General features: G+C 39.7%; 1 protein-coding gene across 1 annotated transcript in view; it reads left to right on the plus strand.

Annotated features, from left to right (window-relative positions):
• Nucleotides 1-3,294, plus strand: part of spon1a (spondin 1a) — a 36,666-nt gene extending 33,372 nt beyond the window's left edge. Inside the window, 5 exon segments of the mRNA XM_037248032.1 lie at nt 356-526; nt 608-775; nt 1,128-1,292; nt 1,891-2,163; nt 2,298-3,294. Of these exon segments, the coding sequence (XP_037103927.1) occupies nt 356-526; nt 608-775; nt 1,128-1,292; nt 1,891-2,163; nt 2,298-2,461 (941 nt within the window). The 3' untranslated portion in view covers nt 2,462-3,294.
• Nucleotides 3,295-14,800: the final 11,506 nt, after the last annotated feature.

Genomic DNA, 14,800 nt, shown 5'->3' on the forward strand with positions numbered 1-14,800 from the left:
GGAACAAAAAAAAAAAGCTTTAGATGACGAAGTCATCATTCTAGACAGTCAGTCTGAAGGATGACACCTGCCTACACTCCTTTACAACCACTTAGATGTCTCACTCATTTTTATTGAGCGCTATAGATTATTGCTTTCTTTTTACAGTTTACAAAGTGAAGGGTTACAACCATAATTTATTAGTGTGGTGCTATACATAGTCAGACATAAATTAGAAAGAATCTATTTTTTCTATGGTAAGCTTTTAAATTTATAGCTGCTTCAGTTAAAGAGCCTTTTAAATGTGCTTTTTCAATGTGAATTCTTTACAAAGTTTGTCCTCACTGCAAAGTATAATTTCACTTTCCGTGTTTAGATGCATCCACCTGTATGATGTCAGAATGGATCACCTGGTCTCCATGTAGCGTGTCATGTGGGCAGGGCAGACGTTCCCGGGAACGTTACGTAAAGCAATTCCCAGATGACGGCTCAGTCTGCAATCTAACCACAGAGGAGACTGAAGATTGTGTTGTCAACGAACAATGCAGTAAGATCAAAACCTGCCTTTGTTATCGTCACACAATTTCTTGTCAGTTATTTTTAACAAATTTTCTCTGCTTTTCTTCAGCTCCCAGCAGCTGCCTAGTAACGGAATGGGGGGAATGGGATGCCTGCAGTGCCACTTGTGGTCTGGGTATGAAGAGAAGGGAGCGCATGGTAAAGATGCCTCCTGCTGATGGGTCCATTTGTGGAGCTGAGGTTCTTGAAGTGGAGAAGTGCATGATGCCAGAATGTCGTAAGTAAATGAGCAAAGCATTACGAATATGGCAGTGGTACTCAAAATGATTTACACTTAGCTCTCAAAGTACCAACTTAATGTTCATCATTAGCAGCGTAGCAAGCTGAAGTGTTTATCCAAAATGAGGCAAAGGCTTTTTCCTATTTAATTTTTTATCAATAAGTAAATAATAATTAAAAATGTGCATCCACCCTCACATATTTTTATTTCATTTGTTAATATTAATATTTCATATATTATATGACTATATATGTATATATATATATAATATTTCATGCTGGTGTAGTGATGTAAGATTTCATCCCACCATAGCTTTTTTTAAAGATAAAATATGTTTTCCCATGTATAGATACAATTCCTTGCATGCTGACAACATGGTCTGACTGGAGCGATTGCAGCGTCACATGTGGGAAAGGCCTACGAACACGCCAGCGGATGCTCAAATCGCCTGTTGAGCTAGGAGAATGCACCGAAGAGTTGGATCAGGTGGAGAAGTGCATGCTACCGGAATGTCGTAAGTTGTCAATATTTGACATGTCAGCACATTATACACTCACTTGGCATCAAACTTTAGTGCACTCAAGAGCAAAAAGGTACAATACATTTAAAGTTCTGCTCTTACTGCTTTTACTTGCGAACATCAGATTCCAGTCTAATCTCGTCTGCCAGCCATCAGTATTGCGAACAGAAAGGAGTTCAGAGCTGATCCTTGATGCTGTCCCACCTCCATTTTAAACTTCTCTGTCACTTTCACATCAAAGCACACCTCACCACTAATCTGCTTCTCTCATATGTCCTGTACTATTCCGAAATAGTACTTCTCCAGATTCAGTATGATAGTTCCTCTTCACGTATCCTGTCATAGCCAACAAAGACACGATTCAGCTCCTGCTGATCCTGAATTCCTCTATCAACACCTTGAAAGCAAAATTATTGCTCTTTTCAAGCAGGATCAAGCCTAGTCTTTTCTGCCAGTCACAGTTTCAGGTTTCTGAACTATCAGGGATAGCCTTGCTGTTAGCTGTGTTTTAAAAGTATTTCATTTTAGATGCTTGAATTAGCTGAGGTCAATGTAATATCTGTTTTTTTAAATGTTTTTGTTCACTTGTCAGCCATAGACTGTGTCATGTCCGACTGGAGCGAGTGGTCCGAGTGCAATAAGTCCTGCGGCAAAGGCCACACCATCAGGACTCGCACAGTGACGTTGGAGCGTCAGTTTGGAGGTGACCACTGTCCTGAAAGCATCCAGAGGAAAAAGTGTAAGATAAGGAAGTGCACCAGAGGAGGACAAGGGAACAGCGATGAGAAGAAACGACGCAGGGAGCAGCGAGAAAAAAAGAGGAGCAGCAAACAGGGCAGAACTGAGGTCGCTGCTGAGCATCCAGGTTGGCCTCTTTTTATTTCATTGTCATTTAATCAACCATCGTGTTACCAACAATAGATGTATTATTGTATTCATATCTTTAAAAGACAAACAGATCAAATCTATTCAACAAACCTCTTTCTGTCAATCGTCAAGGATGTAAAATGCGTCCGTGGTCAAATTGGACGGAATGCACCAAAGTGTGCGGAGGAGGAATTCAAGAACGGCTCATGACTGTGAAGCAAAGGTTCAAGACTGCACAATTGTCCAGCTGCAAGGACAGGAAGGAGATCCGAGCTTGCAACGTGCATCCCTGCTAGGAAGGATAACGTGGGAACAAGACCCAGGAATTGTATGTTGTCACACAATGGCCCAGTGCACTCTATTTAGGGCTCTGATGGCACTCTTTTGTCATTTACTACACATCGGCTATAATAAAAGTAAAATTCTGTTCATTTTACTGATTCTGACTGGGGGAATGAAAGGGGTTAGAATTTGAAGGTGTAATCATGCCCTCTGCTGTTCACTCAGGACATTTTCCTGAGGCGTTACAATTCTAGCAGTGCAATCATATCGGTTTTGTTTTCATTCCATCGTCCCACTGAAGACTAACAGAAATTTGAAGGCAGCATTAGTGTCTTATTTTTTGTTTTCAAGTTATCATCGGGAGATAAGCATGAAGATCAGCCACTTATAACAAGGCTGATTCTTCTGTGCTGTAGCTCTGATATACTTTTGCAAAATTACTGTAAATGTGTTGTGGTACACGATGTCTTGGAACTATTCCAAATTGATTTAATAAGTAAATAACTAAGATTTCTCATGGTATTCTTAGCAATGCACAACAGTAATTTAAAGCACATGTGCCAAGCTGTCCCAATGTTTTTCACTGCCTTCTGTTGTTGTTTTAGGGTGTTTTAGGAATTTTTACTCAAAAGTGTTGTAAAGTAGATCCACCACATTTGGAATGGATATTATTTAACATTCATAAAGGTTTTTGTTTTTTTCAAGATTGTCTTAAGATTATCACCAAAGTGTTGGGTAGATGTTTTTAAAATGTTTTCCTCATCCCTTTTTCTCTTTTTTTCCCTCTAACATTATTTTGGAATAACATTACCTTTCCAATAAAAGTAAATGTGACAACTTGTCAAATGGATCTGTAGTTTTATTCGGAATGTTTAAAATTGTATGTGCTTTAAACATACTCACAAAAAAATCTTATACTAACTGTATGTAAGTGTTTGGAAGTTAAATATATATAATGAGCCGTTTGCTGTACTTCTCTCGTTCAACCACAAGGTGTCACTGAGAAATAGTTTATTATTTCAAGAGTATTAGTCTGTACCATGATAACGGAATGTACATGTAATTGCTAATTATGTTTTATTTATCAATTGGTTGTTTTGGGCTGGAAAGATCATGCAAATCAACTGCCTCGTCAGTAACTGTGAAGGCTATTTGAACATGTTCATTCATAATTTTCTTGCAGAAATATAAAAGTCAATTCAGTAACCTCATCCACATAGGACCAAGGACTATTGTCACCTAAAAAATTGAATGTGTTTCTTCCACGAGTGAAATGCTGAAGACCCCCTCCCCCCACTTCCTTCTTCCCCCCTCCTCTTCACGGCGTAATAGCTGGGGGGCAGGGATGGTGTCATGCATTCTTCAATGTGGGGATTCAGGGTGAAATTTTCGATCCATCGCAATGCCAATCCTGTTTCCATGCCAACACCAGCATACATGTGAAGGCTACACATTCCACAGGATTTGGAAACATCAAGGGTGAATTATTACAGCCGTGATTGAGCTACTAAAACACACACTGCTGGAGGAATTGAAACAAAAGGAAAGCCTTTTGTGAGGTTAGTCTTAGGGAGTCATGCGGTTGGAAATTCCTCTTTCACCTTTGTTTGAAGCTGCATCTCCAAACTCAAAATAATCTCATTGATGACTTCATCCAAAAAATACACAACTACAATTAGCTTCATGCAAAGATAATTATCCATTTTTACCACCGCATCTTTTCAGTGTGTTTACAGAAGAATCGAATGGCTCCTGAACTCAATTCAGGATTTAACCAACCATTTGACCTCCAATTTGTTAGCAATTTGAAGAAGAAAAATCTCTCCACATAAAACAATAGAACATTAAATAATCCATTCTGGTCACCATTATACTTTCTAGAATTTCTTTTATATGGCAAATGCATCACTTGTTATTGCCAACATGCTCAGATTCTATTTCAGAGCCAGATTGTAGAAAGTAGATGCAAGCATTGCATATATTAATCAGAGATGAAAAGGTATATGAATATTTCAAATCACCACCAGAGCGACCAAAATTATCACGATCAGTTTTAACACAGAAGCCAGCTGCTAAATTATATGGCAGCAAATACATTTGAATACATGCACTTAAAGCACATGATTTGACCATGTATTAGCTTTTTTTTTTATATTGCTGCATTTGGAAGACCAATATATTCTCTCTCCTTTTGTCCAGTCCTCTCCATCCAGATTGCTTTGGACCCCAATGAATCAGAGAAAGATGCAGAGATAACCAGAAAATCACACACCCATCTGTTGCGCCTACACCAAAGGTCCCTGTGATATTTCCTGTGAAATTAATGATGATGGTGATATGGCGCCTCACTGAACACTGCACTCGCTCCATAAACTAGAACTGCAGCTTGTAGCACGAGTATGATAGTTTTTTTTTATTTCTGTCTGAGTACTCCTGTTACTTGTTAACCACAATTACAGCAGAGCACATTGGGTTTCATTTACGTATCAGGTCAATTTGTTTGATGACATCTATGTTTTAGGAGAATTTTTCTAATAGAGTGGAACAGGTTTTTTTTTTTTATCACTGCACTATTATACTGCTGATATTGACTGGGGAACGGTCCAGGGTCTTCCTGGCCTTTCGCTTAAAAGGAAGCTGGGATAGGCTCCAGCTCCCCCGTAATCCTAATTAGGACAGAAAATGGATGGATGGACACTAAAACATTGACTGAAACAAAATCATTAACGCCTACATGATTTTCACGACGAGGAAAATCAAAAGCTGTGTTTTTCTATGAAAATGACAAGGCATACAAAACTTAAGTGAAGTATACACATTAAGGTATTGAGTCTGATTTGAAGACACAATAAGATAACAGAAGAAAAACAGACAAATAGCAGCAGTAACCAACCACTGTCCAAAGTTGCAATTGTAAATATAATTTTCAGAAAAAAACATTTTTTTTTTTTTACGTGAACATCAAGGCTTACTAAATGCATTTTAATGTATGTCATTAGTGTGGAGAGTAAAGGATTTTTTTTAGGTTTTGTAAAAAGTTTGAGATAGCTCGGTGTAGTCTGTTGATGCCATAATAATTTTGATCAGATTTGAAGCATATTGAAATATATTGGTATATGTTTCATAGTTGCACATTCATTTGTCAACTTTCACCCCAACTATGAATTGTATATAAAACCAGCAGCCCCATCTCGGCCATCTGCTGGCTCTCGCCTTTTTGCCCTTGCAGAAATCATTACTGATTCATAGTGTTCAAATTTTTTGCAGGGTGGGCAATAAAAGTGTCACCGGCCCTTGCTCAGTGTAATGTTAGTCCAAAGAGCAAAGACAAATGATCAGTAAATCAATGAATGGAGCTCAATGGAGGAAAGACCTATTTATGAAAAAGCTAACAGCTCCGGCTCACCACCATGCCGCCATTGTTTAATACCAACCCCCACACTGGATTTCCATTTTAATCCTTTGGGTATTCTTAATATCACACTATAGTACTCCCACTTCCTCAAAGGTTGTTAATTTCTTCTGAATTGACTTAACTATTTGGCGACATGGCTCTGAGGTATTTTAGATAGTGATGGTTAAGACTATGAGGTGGGCTGTTGGCACATATGTCAAATAAGAAGCATTTACGATAAAGCAGCTGGCCCATGAGTACTAACTCTGATTCACTGAACACATTTTATATGTCAATAGCTACACTAGACGCTGAATGCAAAATAGACACAGATTGGAATGTTTCGATAATTCATGTACGGACTTTATTGTCTTCTGGTAACTTTAGCCATCTGACTTTAGCCATCTGGAGTTCCATGTTGTCAAAATATTGAGTGCGAATGAAGCATGAGCAGAGATTAATGGAGTCACAGATGATGGCGTTGGAGCACAAATGTTTCATTTGAGTCGTTAAGATGAATTATTTAGACATGGATCGTCCTCTTAGAGCAGGGCTCCAGACTAATATTTTTCACAAGGAGTGCAGTAGCCGCTAACTTAAAATCTAAGAAGCGCTGGAAGAAAATGGAGGGGTGTTTATTGTGCAGCTTTTCACACAACATAAACCCAAACTATGTTTTGCTGTTTAAATACCTAAAATGTTAATGTTTGGACCAGCAGTGCAAGTATTTTCAGCAAATTTCGCAATTTGAAAATATTTGTGGGTATCGACAAGGGAGTTTACAGTCAAATTGAATTTGTTCACCAGACAAAAGTGCAATATTGGCTGTTCAGTGCTCAGTTCCCAGCCGAGTGAACGCTTGTCGGTCTTAATATATAGTATGTGCTTTGCAACTGACTGGCGGCAGTCCAGGATTTGACTCCTCTGCCACACGTTATTGGGTGGAAGGTAGGCAGTGATCATTTTCTTGGATTTTGTTTGTTACAGTTTTGCAGGGTTTGACATTTAAGCCATCATTTAAGGTGGTGGCCCTATCAGAAGCGATACTGTGGAGTTTGCATGTTCTCCCTGTGTCTACGTTTGTTTCCTCCGTGTACTCCATTTTCCTCCCACATTCAAAGCTGATTGACCTGGCGAACGGTTCAAGGTGTCCCCCACCAATCACCCAACCACTGCTGGGATAGGCTCTAGCGTGCCTGTGACCCTCGTGAGGATAAGCAGTACGAAAGATGAATTTATCGATATATCTACCACGTGCACTGCGCAAGTGGAGGGTACATTTTATCGTACTGTCTCATATTTTAGGAGCTAAATGTGACCATTTATGGACAGTCCGGTGGTCAGGCCTGTTTCTGCGATATCTTTTGATGTGAGGTGTGGAGCAGATATTTGTCATAAGAGATTTTTTTTTTCCATTAAAAAAAGAAAATATATTTACCAGTCTCAGTTGGGCAATTGGATGAAAAATTTACTTGCGCTGTCTCATATTTATAAATGTGACCATTTAGAGGCAGTCTAGAGCCCCGTCTCAGAGCTCTGTAAGCACCCAGATATATTGCTTTGCATAATATATGTTTTATTTAACACTGGATAACATACACTACACTTGAGGGTTATGGTTGCTGATGTAATGCTGCACACACACACACGTGTCCAAATGATCATGACAGTTAGTGGTTATTTGCTCCGCCCCCTGCGACAAAACACTGTTATCATTGCGTTACAATTGTGCAAACACACAGCTCCTTAATTAGCTTCTGCAGTAAATCGCATTAACCGTTCCAGCAGATAAAACGGCCAGGAAGTCCACCTCAGAAATGCACACTTCCTGTTGCATCAACTGAAGCATTCTGGCTTTTGAGGCTGTGTAGGTAATCATGCCGTACAGGCTGAGAATGTAAGACACATTCATCGCTTTACAGTGTGACAGAAATATAGTGCTCTTCTTCAAGTCGCCCATTTTGGCACATAAAGAGCAGAACGGAATGAGAAAGAGCTTTTACCAGCGTATCCAAGTTGGGCCCATTTTCCAAGTGATCTGCATCGGTGCCAATCCAGATTAGACATTTGGTGAGTGGAACAGTGATCACTCCTTCCACCTAAGAAGGGATCTGGACAGCCATAACCAAATACAAGAGCGCTAGAGGTACTGGCTGCATTGTTACCGTGGCAACCCACCATGCAGGGCTGTGCATGTGTGTGTTGCTTTCAACTGTGAGAGGCAATGTTGCAATGGTGCTGGGAAAGACCAGACACCTAAAAGGTGGGGGTGGGAGGCATTAGTCACACAGAGCCACAAGACATTGAGAAGGAACAAGTAAGATTGGACAACATACTATTATGAGTGATGCACTCAAAATTGTATGTCAAAATCAAGCACAAAATCATACTATGACAACATGATGATGCCCAACTAAAATATTTATAAATCCATTAGTTTGGGATATATGTAGTGGCATGCACCCCCTATTGCACCACTGTCGACAGGGAACTTGACAAAGCTATATCAATGTTGCCGATGCCCGCCACCACTCCAAACCCTAAGGACATGCAATACACACACCAGGACGGATTCCATCTGTTCAAATACTGTGAACATGGCAGCAATGTTTCAAAACATATGATGGTGCTGCTTAGTGTCCTCTGGTACATCCAGCACAGTCCAGAAACATTTATAATACAGACAGCACACATGTCAATGCAAACATGACTTCTTGCATTCATGTGAAGGTATAAACACCTCCGTTCCCGAGAGTCTACTTACAGAGGTCTCTCTTTCTAATATGCAGCAAGCCAGCTGAGGCTCTGCAAAGAGAAGATGGAAAATGCAATACACACCGGACCACAAGCCTCATTTGGGTTATAACTCATTACTCAATCAATAGAAGCCTTATAAAAGGAAATCACTTTCACTTTGTTAGGTGTGGATCACAAATGTCAAGATAAATATTGCATTTGCACAATTCCCTTTCAATGTATGAGCGACAGTTTTTTAAATGAGCACACATTACCACTAATGTGTTTTGGATTCAGCTCAGTTTGAATTGACATTGAATAACTTGCCAAACGTCTGAACTGCGGCTCTGGGAAAATGATCAAATAGATGGTCTCAAGCAGAAATGGATGACGCCTTTGTTTCCTTCTGTTTAGTGTGCTGTTAGGAGAATTGCATGATGGAAGTCTAGGGTTGTTCAAGAAGCAAACTGTCACTCGACTCATTTTATGCTTTGCCTTCTGAGCAAAAACCTGAACTCCAACCGCTTTTGGTGTTGGTGGCGTGAACGCAACTTAACTTCAAAACAGCCAAACAGTCACAAGAAATGATTCATCATTATAAACTGTTTAATTCTTCACATTCTATTTAACTGTATTCTGTTAGTATGTATACATATATGTTGCACAAAATTACAGAGTGCTATTACCCTCATTGAAAAACGCATCACAATTATTTCTTTTGTGTAGCTGGAACAGATTCATAGCCTTTCCATTCTAAGTATTCTAGGATTTAAGTATTTTGTGTTGTGCATAGTCACTAAATGAATTAAACTTGTTTCTCAGGACAACTCCAAATGGATGTTGTGATTTAAGAATTGTTCTTGTCACCTGGATACTCAGGTTATTCACAACAAAGCTTTAAAAATGATTGCAAAATGAGCAAACAAGACGGGAAAATGAAAATGTCCACTCAAGCTTCTGTGCACGACTGAGGTCTTGAAATAGATGTGCTTGTTTGTTTGGCTATTTTGCAGCTAGGCTTGGTACAAATGAATAATAAAGCCACCCTGAATCTGTGTGTGATTATCTGCCTGTCCTCCTGTTTATCTTGCTTTGCCCCTGCCTAAATCCTCATGAGGAGCATCCTCCCTTGGGCCCCAGCAGCTTTAGCAGGTGTTAACCTTTTTTCTGGAAATCTCCTGCATGAGGCACAACAATGTCTCGCAGAGCAACACATCTCATTCCTTGAGAAGCTTGCCGCCTGTCAATCACACAGCCGAAGATGATGAGTGGGCAGATCAGTCTCCCTCAATCCTAAAGTAATTTTACTTTGCTTCTGAAATGGAAACAATGATAGAACACACCTAGAAACTGATAACCAACCTTACTGTACTACACACCCTGGATTTGCGTGGACTTTTCAAGTTTTCCCCTTGCGACTCGTACGCTCACACTCATACACTCACATTTACAATTTTGGGCAAGGTGAAGTCTTTCATTAACATGGCTTTCATGTTTTTGGGATGTGGAAGGAACCCGGAGAACCCGGACACTCTACAGTGAGCCTTCGATTGTGACACATGCAGCATGCAGATATTTATGATTCAATGACTGTGTTTACATGTACTGTACAGTCCAACATAAAGCCAATCATTATAGTGCCACTCCAATTGTTTCCACTGTGTTATTTCTCAACAGTTTTTTGCCCCTCAAACGGTCCACTGGGTCCACTTTGGCACACCTGTTTTCTCTCAGCAGCTGATTATCCCAGTGGCGTGCTATTTTCCCGCTCAACAGTTTCTTGTTGCTGTATTGTCTTGGCTTCAATGCAAGAAAATTCCTGGTGCTTATGACGTTTTGGGGACATCGTGTTCTCTGACTTTTGTGTTTATTATTTAGAATGTCATTTTCAAGTCATCATCCATTAGTGTATAATTTTGATGTTATTTAAAAACCTTCCGATGATACAATAATAATAATTTGATTATTATTTTCAAAAAAATGACAAACTGAAAATGTAATGTCCCCAATTAGTTGCCCTGAACTATAACTGGACTGGATCTCTCTGACGAGACAGACCTGTTCTGGCCCCCCGACTATATGTTTGACACTCCTGCACTCCATCCATGTGGATCATCTAGGATTGCATGGCACTCATCAGTGAGCAAAACTGAGAAAAAATGAAAATGAGTCTTCATTCTGGGCAGACAGCAGCTGTTTTTGCTTGTGAGCAATTCTTAAAGATGAGCAAAAAGAAGGTTTATGTGTAGCCACACACCTCTGGAGGATCCTAAACATTGATGTCTGCAGGACCCTTGAGGCTCCAGCAGCTTCAAATACTTGTTTACTGCTTTGTAATGGCATTTTTAGCAGCTGCTCTCTTCATGCAATGGTTTGGTCTGGCAGAAACTTTCCTCATTGGGCTTTTATCAGCGTGAACCTCCATGCACACTCAATTAATTATAGAGAAAAATCCATATCGGTACGATGATAGTGCTAGTTAAATGTAGCGTTTATCAGTGGGGTATATCATTCCCTGTGCTGAATTTCACCTCCTGGGAACATAGTTGCGGTGATCTACCACACAAAATCCTTTCCTGAGAAAGCTCTCTTGGCTATTCAAAATCAATTTTTCCCAAGCGTATTTTTTTTCCCACTAAATAAGTTTTCTTTCTTTGCCCTTCCCCCAACACCAATACTCTGCCTTATCTGGTTCTCGATAAACTCTGTATAATCACTCCCGCAGCCTCCCGCTCTCCCTTACACCCTTTGTTGCTTATGCCCAAATGCAGACACACACTCGCGCACACACGTACACACACTAGTTTTTGTCTTTGTTTTGTAAGACCTGCCACTCAAACTCAAAGCCTTTCTTTGTGTCATAGAAAATAGACATAAAGGAATAAAAAAAAATTGAAAAAAAATCCTCCCACCCTCCTCTCTGTTTTACAAATACCATTATTTGATTTTGAAACTAGTGAAAGGATGAAAAATGTTTGAATTTTAAAAAGACACACTTTATTGAAAATAAGTACAGTGGAACCTTGATTTCACTGAAGGGTTGTCTGTTAGAGCAGATTGTCCATTAGGTCAGAGTATGTTAGGGTTGATAGATTAGTTCGATCCTATGATTATGTTGGAATGTAACCTGTAATAATTAACCTAGCTTGTCCTGTCTTCACAAAAGTAGTAGAACAAAGTGCTAAGATCTTTTGAACTGATTGACCAGCTGCAGAGGAAGCAATCAAAGTTGTTCTGTTTACACAACTTCGTAAAAGACCCCCTGCTATGCTTTGACCAGAGGCCAGGGGCTTCAACCCCATCCTGTCCACTCTCACCCCCACCCTGTTTCTCTCAATAAAAATGCTCTTGCAAGAGGCCTGAGTCAGACCTCATTCGATCATCGCTGTATGCACAGTGACGAATGACTCTCCACTTGCAAGTGTTTAAAAGGGCATACTGTCTCCCGTGTGGTTCTTGCAAAATAAGTTAGAGTGAGCACCACTCTAACAGAGTACTTCTTTTTTGTGGCCTAAAAACATCCAAAGCAGTCCAACCTTATTGTTTTGTATTTTTTCGTAGCCTCTAAATGCCAAGTACATGACAACATTATTGTCAATGAAATAAAATCTTGAAAATGTTTAAAAAAAATAAATATCAGATATATCAGAAATTACATCAAATTTAACTATTTTGCATGTGGAAGAGCAGCGAGAAGATCAGATTATTAGCTGACACTGCAGTTAAGTCATCCCATTATTTTATTTGCACGTCGTGTGTTTGTGTATTTATGTTTGTTCTCATTTTGTTTTGTTCCTGTTTCTTGGTTCTGAATGAACTTGCTGCCTCTGACATGCTCAACAACAACTTTCATCCCTACTTGCCCACAAAATGGGAATTACTCACTAGCCCATGACAAGCTATACTATAAGAACCCCGTCCAGCTTGAAAGGAATCACTTTAAACGGTTTGCAGGAATGTCTACAAGCACTAGTCCCTATTTTCTCTCGCTCTTACCATGGATTTCCTCTAAAGAGGATTGATGGCTTATACTAATTCCATCCATCCATTCATGTTCTATACTCTCCACTGTTGCTGGAGCCTGTCTCAGCTGAGTGATGGCGAGAAGCACGGTAGATACAGGAGAGATCACCTGACACATTAAGTGAAACATTCCCATCCAGGTCAGTAACACTATAACATGTCTTTGGTACTTTAATTGCTCGGAATAACTCAATCTTCGTAAAACTCTGAGGTCATTAACAGCTGAAGCTACTGATAATGTACGGTATATTCGATTTTCATATTCCTACCAAAAGTTTACATTGCAATATAAATTTGCAATGTGTTTTTGGACTGCACTAAGAATCCGGAGTACCCAGGGAGGAATGGACCCTCAAAACCAAAATGAACTATTGTGCTTCATCCAATTGTACAAAGTGATAACTTGCCTCCAGTTAGAGATAAAATAGACTGCGATAAAACTCTTCTAATCCTGTGTAGAACACTGAGAGCCAGTTGGGAAAGAGACGATTATAGAGCCGCGCAACTCACACAGTGCCAAGACTGTCTGCAGGCATCTTTCACAATGGCCTTTTAGAACCGACTGAACACCGTGTGGTGAGCTTGCTGCATTACTTCATGACCAAGACTGCGAGTTGGAGAGCTGATGAGGAAAATGAGACATCTAGGGAGATGAACAGGAATTCGTCACATTAATCATAACCGCTATTACACTCTCATCAACCTCACATATTCATAATTGCCAAAGATGAACGTCATATTTTTTGTGGTATTGGCTGCGCTGTCATGATTACAAGGCGGAGAAGCTCGACAGCACATTACTACAACAGAGGAGAAACAAGACAAAATGCAAGCAGGGTACAGCTCATTAAACGTGCTTAGTGTTGATGGGAGATGGCTGCGGTTTTTCTTTCTGGGTGGAATAAGGATGAAAAACATAGCAATATCTTGGCTGCTACTTAATACAAATTTTCTACCAGAAAATCTCTCTAATTCTTTTTTATTTTGCAGTGATTGAATAACTGTCAACAATCACTCAATCAAAACGTTTTGGACACAGGCATGGTCCATAGCACAGCAAAGTCTTCAATTTACATTTACTTGTCAATATAACTGACCCAGGAAGATGTATACTGTATTTCTATATTAGATGAGAAAACTACCAGAGTGGTGAGAACATCTGCCTCGCTGCTCTGACGATCAGGTTTTGACTCTTGGCCCCAGGGACGATGCTACCGGGTCTAAGAGGAGCTACAGCTCCATCAGAAATCTGTGTAGCTCCAGTTAAACCCCTCCAACATTTATTTCAAAATTATTTTCACAGCCACTATGAATAAGTCAAGCCCGTTGAGTCGTCCATTCTTGGCTCCGTCCTTCCTGTATGGTAATTTTCATGTTCCCCTCTCAAACATTTTTGCGTGTTAACACAAATGGGATGGTAACACACTCACCTATTCTGCATGAGCTCCATTTTATGACAGTGAAGCAAGCTGTCATCATTCAGCCTATTCAGTTAAATATAACTGAATTCATAATTCACACAATGTAGAATAAATTAAGCATCACATTGCGTGCCATTTTTGTCATGTCAAAAGACAGGCACACAGTAGCCACAACATTAGGGACACTGGCATGCTCTATACAATGAGCTGGTTGGAGGGAGCAAGGTACTTATAAAATATTTTTCCATATGTTCTACAGAAAGTTGCACAATCGTAAATATTAGAAATATAAAAATAATAGTATTATTAGCATGACAATGTAGCTGCTCATCACATTGTACAAGCAGCAGGAAGAGGATTGTTATCTGCAAGGTACTGATCCAGTTTGTCTCTGAGTGACAGATAAAAGCAAGTGGGCAAGGGGCTTGTTGAGCTATGTGTGGGAATTCTTCTCAATGCAAATTCATGCCAGAGATCCAATTAAGAAGTTGGAAACCTGGCAAACTAGTGATGGAATGTGAGACCATGGTTGTGTCAAGGTTATAATGAAACATAATAATAATAATAAAAAAAACTATTACAAATCTGGTTTAGACTGCAGTATGCTTTTCATATCAAGGAAGCTTGGATAGGCTCTGGCTCTCTGTGACCCTGAATAGAATAAATGATTTAGGAATGTGACGGACTGAAGTAATTGAAGGCTGCTGCATTTTGCAATACAGTACACTGACCCAGAGACAGATATTAAATTATTATATCGGTTCACACCCAGAGGATAT

This window comes from Syngnathus acus, chromosome 3 (genome assembly GCF_901709675.1).
Source record: "Syngnathus acus chromosome 3, fSynAcu1.2, whole genome shotgun sequence".
Lineage (NCBI taxonomy): Eukaryota > Metazoa > Chordata > Actinopteri > Syngnathiformes > Syngnathidae > Syngnathus > Syngnathus acus.